This window comes from Rhineura floridana, chromosome 1 (assembly GCF_030035675.1).
Source record: "Rhineura floridana isolate rRhiFlo1 chromosome 1, rRhiFlo1.hap2, whole genome shotgun sequence".
NCBI lineage: Eukaryota > Metazoa > Chordata > Lepidosauria > Squamata > Rhineuridae > Rhineura > Rhineura floridana.
Window position 1 is genome coordinate 268,882,320 of NC_084480.1, and position 14,794 is coordinate 268,897,113.

The following is a 14,794-nucleotide window of genomic DNA, read 5'->3' on the forward strand; positions in this document are numbered from 1 at the left end:
TCTAAAGTTTTATTGATATAAATGAGCAAAGGCAGCTAGCTGTTCATTCTTCCTGTTTGGTTTGAAATAGGTCAAATAAGAGGGCCACTAGGCCACAATGGAACAGTCTTCATTCTACTTTGCTAGCAAGGAGTAGTAAGACTATTATTATTATTATTATTATTATTATTATTATTATTAATTACATTTGTATACTGCCCCATAGTTGAAGCTCTCTGGGTGGTTTACAACAATTAAAAACATTAAAAACAAATATACAAATTTAAAAACACTTAAAAAAAACCAATTTGGGGGAGATTCCTGCCTGGCCATCTCTGGACCTTGAACACAAGCCCATCTGTCCATTCAAGAACATGAAGGACAATCTAGCAGCAAAAGTGGGTAGCTCTCTTCCCTCCACCCTCAAAGGCAGCACTCTTCCTTGTCCATTTCAACCAGAGGCTGATGGTGAGGCTCCAGAGCCTTCCTCTGCAGCCACCTCCTGTGGGGTAGCTGCCTGAAGCACGGCCACTTTGTAGGAGGCTGAAGAGGGGCCAATTCCACAGAGAGAGAGAGGGAGGCTGTGCAACACCAGGCAGACAAACCAGCTTCCGCTGCTGCCATCAACAAGGAAGGAAGCCGGAGGACCAGTGCTGTGTCATAGATGCGGGTAGTGTCAAAAGGGCACTCGTTTGTTATCACAGTGCGGGCATCAGCTGGAAGGGCAGAACTGTTGCAACCGGTAAAGAGCTGATGGCCACCGTTGACAACAGTGAGGGAGATGGCAAGTGCCAGCCCCATGCAGCAGGCTCCTGAGATCAGGACATTTGCCAGGGTGATCACAACCAGGATCCAAGGCAGGCAATGGTGGGAGAAGCTCCGGGACACCAGGATCACCAGGACGCCGGCAGCAATGCTTGGACCCGCTGCTGTGCCCCATCCCGCTTCCTGATCCGGACATGCGGCCGCCCTGGGGCGGGACATCAGTCAGTAAAAGACTTGTAGCTCCTTTCCCCAGTTTGTTTATTTATAAAAGCATTTCTTCCTGCCTTTGGGCCCAACACAAGGTCCTAAAGGCAGCTCAAAATCACAAAATAAATACGAACATAACATAAGCAACAATAAGCTTTCAATTATTCAGCAGTGAATCTTAAGTTAGTTTGCAATGTTGCCACTGATTTAATCATGCCTAGTATTTTGAGCATATTATCACAACTACAGAAATACTGGAAAACATTGTAAGACAAATAAGCAAAAAAGACTAAAACATACTACAAACAAGCCTTAAACACTTATTTTTAAATAATTCCCATCAATTTATATTCCCAACAACAATTATGATTACAGATTATTTATATTATTTTCCTGTTTTTCATGAGCTATCTTAAGGTATATTTTAAGCTTTGCACTACTCTAATCGGACCTTTATTACTTATTCCTCCCTATTAAAATTAAACATTTAATAACAGATTGCATTTTCTGAGTTCCACTTTATATTGATTTGCTTTTAAACTGACAATGTGTAAGAATGTTTGAAGTGCTGTTCACCATTCACGGGCTCCTACTGTGAGAAAGGGTGGGATATAAATTTAATGAACAAATAATAAAATAATACAATTATTAATATGTATTAATCAACTTTATTATAAAGGTGCTATGGCTGAATACAATGCTACAGCTCCAGGTGAAATGTTAACACCATCTAGAATTGCTAGTGAAACTGAACTTATATTAAAAGCTCATATATAGCTAAATCCAACAAGAATAAAATCAGTAATCCAGATGACAGTAGTATACCACTTTTTCCTCTAAACGTGTCTACTTAATTGCTTGCACCTACCCACTTCCACTATCTTAGTTCTGTGCTGTAATGCTAGGTAAGAGCAGCCAAGACATAATAAGCAAGTGTATAATAGAGCTTACAGATGTGAAATAGCAGAATTCTACCTGGACATAGAGCTTAAATTGAAAAATCTTTCTTTTCTAAAGATATAATATACCAAAAATGGGCATTAAATAAAAGACTTACCGGTTCTGATTACCAAAAGATGTCTGATCTATGGGCAAGATACTGTCTGGCCATGGAGCTGTCTGATTTGGAGGAGCTTGCTGCTGAGTATACTGGGGACCTCCCATATTCATCTCCAGTTCAGAAGCCCCTGAAGGGGGAAAATCAATGATACATCACAGCTCAGTGGAATCGGTAACCACTCTTTTGCATGGTAAAACTTGCTACGAAGGACATTTTCCCCCTTAAAAATACCCTAAAGGGACATCTTTGTATATGAACACTATGCTCATGGTAGGACTAGACTGAGTCCAATTATGCAGTTCAGATAACATACAACTGGATAACTCCTAAAGCAAATATAGATCTGCTCCAGTGTTTACAAAACTATACAAAATTCCTTACAAAAAGTCTTGTCAAGATCTCATTTCCTGAACAGCTGTATTTGCGTCTAATTAAATCTAGTTATCATTGCTTTCTAGGAGTATCATGCAAAACTCATTAAAATCAGAACTATGTAGAAACTCCAGCTTACCCATATTCATGACTTGAGATTGAAGCATCTGCCTTGGACCAGGTTGACTATTAGGCCTCATAGGAAGGCTAGATGTTGGGTTACGGATCATGCCTCCTTGGATTGGCCTATTCATGGCACTTGTTGCAGCACATGTCACCCTCACGGCAGCACCTTGTGTTCCCCAATCTGCTGAGGGCATGGTAGGCCGAGGAGCATTACTACCAATAATTCCTACTAAAATGAACACAGAAGAGTTAACTTAAGTATCCAGAAAAGCACTAAACTGAGTCTGTACTTTAACCGATGTCATATGAACCAAGGATAATTTTTAAGCATGTTATTGGTGAAAAATTATTTTTAAAAGTAGTATACTAAATCAGATGATGTTTCAAATGCAACATCTTCCTCCACAGCTCCTCCACTCCAATATACTCTTTGGATTACAGCTTGATAATGTCAATTGTGTAGGGCAAATTTTTCATCTGAGCTAAGCCTGGTGAGAGTAGACAGGGACCATTATCTGATTTCATGTGAGAGGTTCTTGTATTGACACAAGTGTGATTTGGATGAAATGTTCATGCTGGGAAAAGAATATGCTTCTGAAAAATAATCCTGGGAATCTATGATCCATTAACCATAAATCTGACAATATGTTCTAGAAATCTCTGTACTCAAATTGAATCTAGGAAACCTCTAAAAAAATATCTTTTGGTAGGAAGTATCAGTCCAATCCCATGGACTATAATAGAACTTATTTCCAGGTAAATGCCCTTAGGATTGCATTTTACGATTGCAACCATATGCACAATTATATGGAAATAAGCTACTCTGAACTCAGTGGGACTTTCTTCCAAGTAAACATGCACAGGATTGGGTTTTTAATCTCCCAAATACCAGCTACTGTACTTGATGCCAGCTTGCATTTACTGCTGGGTGAATTATATCATAGCCAGATACAGCCACTCTTCCTACTCTTTCCTATGCCTTTGAAAGATCTTGCTTCCCACCATCAATAGAAAACTTCTGCTCTAATGAAGCCAAAAGTTTCCAGGAGCAATTGGTGAGGAAGGGTGCCAATGTGCACCTGACCTCGCAGTAGCAGCATCACTGCTTACTGGAAGGAAGAGGGGTGAGGTGGCAGGGAGGTTAGTGCTAAGCAGGCACAATGGTAGAACCAATCTTGTACTCCCACTGGTGTGGCTACACAACACTGACCATCCTCTCTTCCTGGTAAGTGATAATGACACCACTCCTCAGAGTCCAATAATGTCCCTCTCCACTGCCGTTCCTACAAATTCCAGTCCATGAAGCCATGTGAAAAATGAAAACAGAAAGGAAACAGAAATGCAAGTTATTTTTACCTGGGCTACTATTCCCTAGATTTCCTTGATTTCCCATCATTCCTTGACTGCCCATCATTCCGGGCTGAGGTATCACTGAATATGGACTGTTGTTTCTTATGGGTGGGAAACCTCCAGCACCTGGTGGGTTTTGCAATGTGATGTCAAGTTGTAAATTCTGGTTTGGTACCATCCTTCCCAACTGCGCTTGCCTTGCATTAGTAAAAGCTAAACAGATGAAAAATAGTTGACACTGGAAACTTATATTCTCTAAATAAAAGTATACTACGCTTTAAAAAAATGTTTAAAGATGTTTCAAAACAGTATATGCAATATCTTAAAAAGTGATTTGCAGAAACACACACCAATGCAGAACCGCAGCTAAGAGAATGAGCTATGAACCAAGAAGGAATTTCAAATTTTGCCACTGTCATGAATTTATTAGTGGCCTCAGACAAGCAACTATCTCAGCCTCCCAGCTGCAAGAGGGGGAAATAACACTGACCTACCTTGCAGGACTGAAGCGTAACAATGTATGTGAAATGCTCTGATCAATTAAAAGCTCCATATTAATCTTACTGTTATTGTAGCTTAAGTATAAAGACACCTTTGACATGTATTCCTTTGAATTCTCTACCTTTTCCCCAGAAACATCTTAGGCTATCATCATTAAGGAACTTGGATTTAGAGAAGTTCCCTATCTATTCTCCCCGAAGGTGGAGGTGTGGGAAACTAGATAACCAATCCAAGGCAGAGGACAGGGAAAAGGCCTCATCATTCCCTTCTCTGTGTAGCTCAGTTGTCACTGCAATAATACTCATAGCTGGTGAAGTTGATAATTTTTAGAGCAGCATTATCTAGGAATGATAATTTGTAATTGCCACAACTTGTATTTATGACAGCATCACCGTACTCCTATAAGGAATTTGCCACTTGGATGTTTTAGGAAGTTTGATGGGTAGATGTATGTTGCTGGTGAGCCTGACATGCCCCTAGTTGGTGTAACACGGGACCTTTGAGAGTTTCACAGGCAAAAATGGATATAGGCCTGTCCCTGAGGAGCTTATAATATGTTGCTAGTCTGGTGGGAAAATGCAGGGCATAAACAGGCAACATGAGATGGATTAAAAAGAAAGTCTCTATATGATATCTGAACGGCTGAATGATCCATAATTGCTTGGCTCATTTCTCAGAAACAAATACAAGAATGTCACGACTGGAAACAGATATTCCCTCTCACCCCGCAAAAAAGATATCCCACTCGTTTTGGATACACAGGGTAATATATATATATATATATATATTACCCTGTGTATCCAAATATATATATATATATATCTTACCCTGTGTATCCAAAATGAGTGGGATATATATATATATATTACCCTGTGTATCCAAAACGAGTGGGATATCTTTTATATATATATAAAGAATACTCCTGCTGAACACACTATATTACTGGAAAAAACCCAACACCTATATGTTGTAAGCGTCTGTGGTTAGTTGAAAGGTAAATATCATTTCAGGTCTGGGGTGGAAGTACTGTCTATACAGATCATACCTTACTGATAGGAAGGACTCTGAAAAGCTTCTACTCTCCAGTATCAAGTGAAAACTGGGATCAAAGGCACACTACTGACTTCATGGTTTTCTGGACTGAGGTCTCTTTATTTTAGTGTAAAATATATTATTCCTTTGGGACAACTTAGTTAATGTCTAATGTCAATAATGGGTGACAATCTTATGCATTAATGATAGAAACAAAGTAAAAATTTCTCAGCAAGAAGTACATATTTTAAATTGACAGTGACTCAGACTTCCTAAGTAGTACAATATTATTGTTTGAGGCGCCACATCTATTTCAAAATGCTACTCCTATGGATCAGAACAGCAGATGGTGCTGTTTGAATACCACACTTTTTAATGCATACAGTCTGAAAGACCCAGAGGGACTGTTGCAAAGCCTACATTTTTTAAATCACAATAATTTTGCATGCTTTCATGACCTGGTAATAGCTCAGACTCACTGCTTTGAGAGATCCTCATTTGGGGTTTCTGGGCTCCAACAGGTGTGCCAGGACTATTTTCGCCTGTGATCTGCATGAGGTCATTGATGATGGCTTGTTTGTCAACCGATCCTGCTGAAGCACCTGGTCGTGTATCTGGGAAAAGCTGCGACAACTGGCTATTCTGTAGATCATCTAGAATTTCTTCCAAATTATCTAGCTCGCTGCCAGGCTTTAATGAAAGGGAAATAAGAAAACATGAATTTTTCATACTGAGGACAAGCTCTCCACCTATGATAATCACAATACAAGGAAAAAGAATGAGCACCAGTAGCATTCAACATAGCTTTTATCACTGTGGTGTCTGGGATCTACTCCTATAAAGAAAAGTCTAGGGTGGTTTGATCTGGTATATAAGAAATGGTGGCTATGTGTGTGCACCCAAAGACCTCAAGCTTCCCTATCACTGTGCTTTCTGAAAGCACAAAGCATACCAATTAAAGTGCTCTGTTAAAAGTAAATTGGTAATATTTCTCTCCCTGCAACCCAGCCATGAATTGGCAGAGAGACGTCTCCAAGGGCTGCAGATTACCATGGAGGAAACAAAGAATCTCTGTTCAGTAGAAATCAGCACTCTGTCACTATTGCTGCTTGCTTTTGACAGGGCTAAAACATTCTATAGAATAGTTACTTCTACATGGCGAGGCAGAAAAGTACAGGCAGTTTAAAAACACACAGAAGTTTTTTCTATGTTGTGAGAAATCATCCTGCATAGCTGGAATCTTAATTTGAACAAATGTAAAATTTCCCAACTTGCATGACATTACTGGTTTGAGGATCAGAGAAATTTACCAATGTGTACGTCTCAGGAAGCAAAAAAGTCTTATGGAGTGAGAAAAGGTCTAGCCAACTCAAAAATTCTTCAGAAAATTAAAGGTGGCCAGGTGAAGGCAGAGCTAAAAAAAGCTTAATCATGAATGCAAAGGGTTGTATTCAACATAGTGCTAAGATAGTTACGTCAGCACAAGGGATGGATTTGGGAATGGTGTGGGACATGTGTGGGGGTAAGAGAGGGGTAAGAAATCCCCTTGCTGTGCAAAAGTGTTGTTGAATACCACCCAAGGAAAAGATTTTTGTACAATTCTCTGTACTGGTAAGGCAACAATGCAACAAACTGGCCACATGTAAACTACTCCAGATTATTCCATAACCTTCCATACTGCCTCTAGATAGTTGTAGGAACTTATTTTATGATGGTAGATGGAGCGCAGCCTTGCAAAATTATTTATAATGACCAGTGGTTTCCCCCAGCAAATACATTTTCAGTCTCTGTAGCATTGAAAAACCCTTCCCCATGATCCTTGCACATATGTTGTTAACAACCTTCACATGCTCAAGCTTTGAGGTCAACTAATAATTTGGGGGCGTTGTGTATTTTCAAACCAGAAGACTTCTAAAGCTCTTGTGTAGTTACAAAAATAAACTGCAATTAATTACTTCTAATTCCCTGAAATAGCATTACCTGCCCCAACTTATACAAAATAATCCTTTTGGGCCTCGCTGGCAGCAGAAATCAATACTCCAAAATAGAAGAGTAAATTTTAAGTGAATTATTATTTTACCTTCGAATCCAAAAACGGGGATAAGGAAAAATGTAAGTAGTATTAGAACTTTGTTAGAATTAAAATGTTGTATGGCCTTTGTATAATAAAATGTTGGAGGTGTCCTGTGCAAACAGGAAACTTTTTGTGTATTTGCTTAAACTGTCACAGATTTTTTCAAAAAACTGATAAGCAGCTGAGTAAGTAATTTGTGAGATTTGGCATCAGCAAAAACAAGGGAAATATAAATTCCTATATACGGTAGACACACACGTAGAAAAAACTTCTGGAACTGTCTGTCTGCATGTATGTAAAGCTACATGTATGTTTTATCCAACTAATGTGCATCACTTTGCACTTATGTACGTTGAATCGCATGTATCATTATTTGACCCAAGTACTGAGTATGGAACTTTTCACTGACTCCTAGGTATTTTACCATCCTGAATAATTTCTCACCCACATGTTTCTCCCCATCCTTCCCCCTGCCCGGCAGACAATAATGTTGAGTGGAGGCAATTAAACGTTTGACATGATGTTGCTGCATGAATCAGTCTGTTTAAATGTTATGTGAAGAATCAGACCCAGGGCAGCCATTTTCAATTTCACATTTAAAGAATCATCAGGTAACCTGGCTAATGAGGCAAGTTTTCCCTGCGTATCAATGACCATTTTTCCTTAGCAAGAATTGTTCTTGGACAGCTTTACTAATGTTTTCCATCAATTTACATCAGAGCACTGAAGGAATATGCAGTCACTCCCACTCTTTATTGTATCACACAATGCTCAAAGTACAGGAAGCCAGATGGGGCTAGGCCCCATGACTGTTGTGGTGCTAACCCCCACCCCCAAAATTACTTTTTTATAGAAGGCTGATGGAGGCATTGTTTGGCTAAAATTGGAGGACTTAAAAGCTTGGGCTGTTAAGAGTTCATTAATGCACTGAATCTTGGCCCTCACTGGGTTCCAGGCTGAATTATAGCATTCAAAGAAGGTTTCAGAGCTGACCCCTGACAAAAAAAAATGGTCCTGTATACATGTGAAGGTACTTGTTCTTTATGGTCTTTGAATGAATGTACACTGTAGACCATCTAGAACACTGCCTCTCATCTCATTTTCTAAATCATATTTAGCAGCATACCATGGACCAGAATCACCATCCTGGAGCTCTGAACCACTGACACACAATGTATCTTACCTTCAATCATCTGTTGGAGCATGACTTGTAGGTAGGGGGCAATATAGTAATAAAATAATTTTAAAAACACGAAAGCTATATGACATGCCAGAAACCATAGGGATACCTCCTGTGACACATTTGCCCCAGCACTCTTGAAGTGGAAGTAACGAGTGGGGTACCACAGGGCTCAGTCATGGGCCCAGTGCTCTTTAACATTTCTATTAACGACTTGGATGAGGAGGTACAGAGCATGCTTATCAAATTTGCAGATGATACAAAGTTGGGGGGCACAGCTAATACCGTGGAAGACAGAAACAAAATTCAAAGGGACCTTGATAGGCTGGAGCATTGGGCTGAAAACAACAGAATGAAATTCAACAAGGATAAATGCAAAGTTCTACACTTAGGAAAAAGAAACCAAATGCACAGTTATAAGATGGGGGATACTTGGCTCAGCCATACGACATGTGAGAAGGATCTTGGAATTGTTGTTGATCACAAGCTGAATATAAGTCAACAGTGTGATGTGGCTGCAAAAAAGGCAAATGCTATATTAGGCTGCATTAACAGAAGTATAGTTTCCAAATTGTGTGAAGTATTAGTTCCCCTCTATTCAGCACTGGTTAGTCCTCATCTTGAATACTGTGTCCAGTTCTGGTTTCCGCACTTTAAGAAGGATGCAGACAAACTGGAACAGGTTCAGAGGAGGGCAACAATTATGATCAGGGGACTAGAAACCAAGCCCTATGAGGAGAGACTGAAAGAACTGGGCATGTTTAGCCTGGAGAAGAGAAGACTGAGGGAAGATGTACTCTTCATGTACTCTTCAAGTACATGAAAGGTTGTCACAGAGAGGAGAGCCGGGATCTCTTCTCAATCATCCCAGAGTGCAGAACACGGAGTAATGGGCTCAAGTTGCAGGAAGCCAGATTTCGACTGGACATCAGGAAAAACGTCCTAACTGTTAGAGCCATACGACAATGGAATCAATTACCTAGAGAGGTAGTGGGCTCTCTGACACTGGAAGCATTCAAGAGGCAGCTGGATAGCTATCTGTCGGGAATGCTTTGATTTGGATTCCTGCATTGTGCAGGGGGTTGGACTTGATGGCCTTGTAGGCCCCTTCCAACTCTACTATTCTATGATTCCAGAAGGAAGAAGAGGATAAGGGAAAAATTCAGAAGATAGAAGAATAATTTAGAATATTCTCTGTTCTATCATTATATCAAATGGGTTAAACTTTGATCTATATTTAGTTACTTCCTGTAAGCTGAAATTATTCTTTCACGTTCTCATTCTAGAGCAAGTTTTTTTTTGTTTATTGCACAGAAGCATCCATATAATTTTAGGGCACTTCTATACAGTTGACACAATGAGCCACTTCACATTGCTCAGTGGGGTCTTCTTTCAAACAGAACACACACTTCACATCCCACCATTTCCAAAAGTTTCAAAGATGCCTTTCAGTACCCACCCCACAAATGTCAGGCACTGGATGTCACAAGCTATCTATATAAATGGTTGCTTCTTCACTCCCACATTCCTTTCCCACCTCCAATGCCCAGCTGACTTTCTACCAAAACCACACTGTAACCAAATGGCAAGAACTAGGACCACATTCCAGCTACAATTGCCAGAGTGGTTTAACAGTCAGTCCCTCTTCCCAGAAAACTCTGGGAATTGTAACTGTGGGGGGAAAAGGAGTCTCTTAACAACTCAGCACCCTTCACAGAATAACTTCCCAGGATTCTTTGGGGGAAACCATGACTGTTTAAGCAGAATAATAGTGGAATAAATGTATGTTGTGAATGTGGCCTAGATTGGATCTTTCAGCCAGTCAGGTCTTGGCAATGCAAGCATGGCACATAGCTCCAATCACAAACAAAATCAAATGTAACCTCCCTCTCAACCAAAAAAGCAAAAAAAAAAAAAAGACACCCTGTGTAAAGGGAAGAAGGATATCAAAGAAAATGACCAAAAAATTGCTTCCACACTCCTGCCTGACAATGAATTTCCTCAATGACCAACAAAAAAGAGATTTCTCTTACCTGTTCATTCGGCTCAAAGCGCATCTCTTCTTTTTCTGTCTTCATAGCTGCCGGCTTTGTGCTACCGGAAGGGTCTGCCTTATTGTCCGACCGCTCCAGTTTGGGGGTAATGTCTGGTAAACCAATATCTTTAGTATCATCTTTATCTAGCAAGTAGCGAAGTAGTGCATTTTCTTTCTTCTTGGGACTCACTGGTTCCTGTTTAACAGTCACCTCTGAACCAGGAGCTGTGCTACTGGTCTCCTGGCTCAGCTCCTTGCCTGTGGCCTCCGCTGTGAGCTTGGCCAAGTCTACAGGAGAACTACTGTCCTGCAAGAGCTTGTGCAAAATTTTATGCTTCTCCTTGAGCGAGGTTCCATGCGCTGAACCAGAACCAGATAAACCTCCCATGGAGTCCTTGTTAGCATCTCCCATAGCATTAGACAAAGGTGAAGGTTCCATCTGATCAGATTTGGTGGTCAGCAGCTGTAAGAGTTTTGTCTGGCTTTTGCCATCATGAAGTCTGCTCTGTCCATCAGGTCTCTCACTACCAACAACCTGGGGCATGCTATCATTGCTTTCTTTCTGTTCTCCTGAATGGCAGACATTCTCTGTTTGTCCAGTTGTACCTTCCGATTGCTCCCCATGAAGTCCAAAGCCATCTTTAGAGTCCAGGCTTCCCATTTTGCTTAGCTGGGGAGGATTCATACTTACAGGTGAATTTTGCAAATTACCCATTTTTACATCAGGTGAAGCCAGGGTTGACCCTAAAGAGACTCCATGCCCCTCGCTGAGAGCCTGAAGTGCATTGAGGGAACTGTTGGTATAACTATGGCTATTTCCTGTGCTGCTGCAAACTCCAACAGGTGAATGCAAGCTTCCTGCAGGGGAAAACTGACTGGGTGGTATCCGAGGACTGCCTGCCACTCCAGGACTCATACGATGTCTTGGGGATAGCATAGAGTTTGGCTGACCTGGTGTCATGACAGGGCTGTTTTGAGAGGGACTATTCATTTTTAGTGCATAGTTACTACCCTGAGGAGTGGATGCTTGTATACTTGACACATGGTTCATCCCGCCAGAACCACCAAACCTACTCGCTGGGATGCCCATTTGTTCCTTCGGGCCATTTATGGCAAAATTCATATTGCTACTGATAGTCATATCCTGACCTGGATTTCCGCTGCACATGGCCTGATGGGCAGGACTGCTAGAGCTAATTGGGTTCAATGGCTTTCCCATTGCTTGTCCAGTTAAATCCTGGTTCATTCCACAAACATTCTGTTCCCTGCAACATGAAAAAAATCCCACAAGGTATTAAGATAAAAATACATTATAATTTTATTTAAAATAATAAAATAATTTATATTTACACTAATAAAAGCTGCCCTGGGATCCTACTGGGAGAAAAGGTGGGATATAAATCAAATAAATAAATAATAAGACACAATTAATAAAATAAAATTTTAATAATCCCAAAGGTAATTTGGCATAGTATTTGTTTTATTTTGTTATATTCCTAAGATTTGGGTCTCTAATTACAATACTTTATCTTGTTCATAGTGAAAGAAAGAGGACAAACAGAAGCAATTACATTTTTGCTAAGCATCAATACTATTTTCATTTTACAGAGGAATGAAGACCATTTGCTGGAGGCTACCAGTATTCATTGCTGAGTTCCACTGCACAAGGGAGCCAGCACTTAAAGGCCCTATGTCATGCCTCCACCATGGTGGATGCAACTAGTGACTCAGTAGCCATGCACTTGCAGAGTGGTGTGTTACAAACCCCATGCCCCCTCTCAAGGTCCTCCAGTTAAGAATGCTGGTCCTCCCCTCTTACACAACAACACTGAGCAGTGGATAATGATAAGCTGTCATGACCCAAGACTCTGACTCCCATTCTGCGGAGGATGAGCATGGGATTCAGAGGACCAACTCCAGAAGCACCTAACCAACCGGAAGTGCTTCTGCAGGAAGTGTCTTTGGTGCCATTACTGCTCCAGGCTGGAGGATGCCCCAGCTGACGAAGCGTCAAGGCGAGTTAAGCAGCAGAGCGAAAAGAGGGTAAGTAGCTCCCATTTATTCCATTATTTAATTGAATTAAAACAGCTCAGAGCAATAAGTAATAAGGGCAGCCTAAGGTCACCCTGAGCTAGGAACGAAATCCTGAAAGAACCTATATCTTAGGAGACAGATCCTAGGAGAAGGAAGCCTATAGAAAGCTAGTGTTCAACACCACCCTAGCAGGAAAGCTTCAGGGGACACTGTAAACAAGGCTAAATTCCAGTCGGAGAGAAGGGGAAAAAGGAAAGTCCACCGATACATACAGGGAGAGAGTCAGCTCAGTCCTTGCTAAAAAGGGCAGCTTTAGCCTTCCTGAAACACAACCACAAGCTCTGTTTCTCTAGGTTAAAGAAAGGTCAGGCTGTTCTAGGTGGGAAAACAACAAACAAAAAAGACTTGCCTGGAAGTCGCAGCCCCTTGCTTAGATTAAAAGCAGCCAAAAGCTTAAACAGCCCCACCCCTCGCTCAGGAAGGAAGCCTGAGATAATCCTAAAGAATTAAGCCCCATCTGATAGTTGAGCCATCAGCCTCAAGTAACATATCATTGGCTGGCAGCAGTAGCTGGGAGGAACCAGCCACACATATAAAGTCAGAGCACCCTAGCGAGGGAGCCTGCTCCATGAGCTAGAGGGAGCCCCAGCTGATGAAGCGTCAAGGCGAGTTAAGCAGCAGAGCAAGTTCGGCAGCAGGGCGAGGAGGCCAGGGCCCCCCACTCTGCCCTTCTGTTCCCTGACCTCAACTAAACCGCAGTCTCCAACCCATTGATGTAATAAACCTTAAACAAAACTATGCAGGTAAGAAGCCAGCAGGGGTGTGAGGGCTTTCCAGTGTTTTGCACCGCCTGCAGCATGTACGACTATCTACCTGTTGGACAGAAGTCGTGGGTGTGCTCTCGGTGCAATGAGCACCTGGCTCTCTGGGAACGACTTCATTTCCTTGAGGCCAAGGTGGCGGACCTGGAAAAGCTGAGAGAGGCAGAGAGGGGTGTGGAGGGACGTTATAGCTGTGTCCCACTCCAACGATGATAGCTCTCCAGGTTAAGACATGGCTATACTCCCAGGCATTTTAATGTTTATGTTAATGTTTAATGCTTAATGTTCATGTGAATGTTTTAAATTCTCCTGTTATTTGAAATGGATTTTATTGTAACATTGTATTTTAACTCTGTTTTGTACACTGCCCAGAGAGCTGTTAGCTATGGGCGGTTTAAAAATGAAATAAAAATAAATAAATAAATAAATAAATCATGGAGAACGATGGTCTCAGGGAAGGAGAGCATCCAGCTGAGGAAGAGGGAAACGATCCCTTAGAAGGGACCCATTCCTTGGGGGATGAGCAGCTATCCTCTCGTGCCGAGGATATATCTCCAGAGGGTGGAGGGATCCTTGTAGTGGGTGATTCGATCATTAGGAACATAGACAGTGGGGTGTGTGATGGGCGTGTAGACTGCAAGGTGTTTTGCCTGCCTGGTGCGAAGGTTGCGGATATCGCCCGTCGTTTAGATAGTTTGGTAGACAGTGCTGAGGAGGAGTCAGTGGTCGTGGTGCACGTTGGCACCAACGACATGGGGAAATGCAGCCGTGAGGTCCTGGAAGCAAAATTTAGGTTGCTAGGTAGGATGCTGAAAGCCAGGACCTCCAAGGTGGCTTTCTCTGAAATGCTACCGGTTCCACGCACAGGACCAGCCAGACAGGACCAGCTTTGCAGTCTCAATGCGTGGATGAGACAATGGTGTCGGGTGGAAGGGTTTGGATTAGTTAGGCACCGGGGAACATTTTGGAACAAGCCGGGCCTGTACAAAAGGGACGGGCTCCACTTGAACCAGAATGGAACCAGACTGCTGGCACTTAAAATTAAAAAGGTAGCAGAGCAGCTTTTAAACTGACTGAGGGGGGAAACCCAACAGGAGCTGAGTAAATTTTAAAAGGGGTAGGCCTAGAAGTAGGCATTGTGAGAGCAGGGGCACAGGATATCAATTCAGAAGAGCAAAATTACCACAGGCCAAACCACAAGTGCCTGTACGCTAATGCTAGGAGCCTCCGAACCAAGATGGGAGAACTGGAGTGCTTG

The 14,794-nt window shown here is 41.8% G+C and overlaps 1 protein-coding gene across 15 annotated transcripts in view; it reads right to left on the minus strand.

Moving 5' to 3' along the window:
• Positions 1 to 14,794, minus strand: part of NCOA2 (nuclear receptor coactivator 2) — a 211,312-nt gene that overhangs the window by 21,223 nt on the left and 175,295 nt on the right. For 12 of the 15 annotated variants that reach the window (XM_061601025.1, XM_061601004.1, XM_061600977.1 and 9 more), the window contains 5 exons: positions 10,680 to 11,946; positions 5,872 to 6,082; positions 3,866 to 4,072; positions 2,523 to 2,738; positions 2,009 to 2,138 (listed from right to left, as the gene is read on the minus strand). In XM_061601025.1, coding sequence (XP_061457009.1) covers positions 2,009 to 2,138; positions 2,523 to 2,738; positions 3,866 to 4,072; positions 5,872 to 6,082; positions 10,680 to 11,946 — 2,031 coding nt within the window. The remainder of the gene's footprint in view (positions 1 to 2,008; positions 2,139 to 2,522; positions 2,739 to 3,865; positions 4,073 to 5,871; positions 6,083 to 10,679; positions 11,947 to 14,794) is intronic. The other 3 variants (XM_061601097.1, XM_061601069.1, XM_061601050.1) reach the window with 1 other exon arrangement.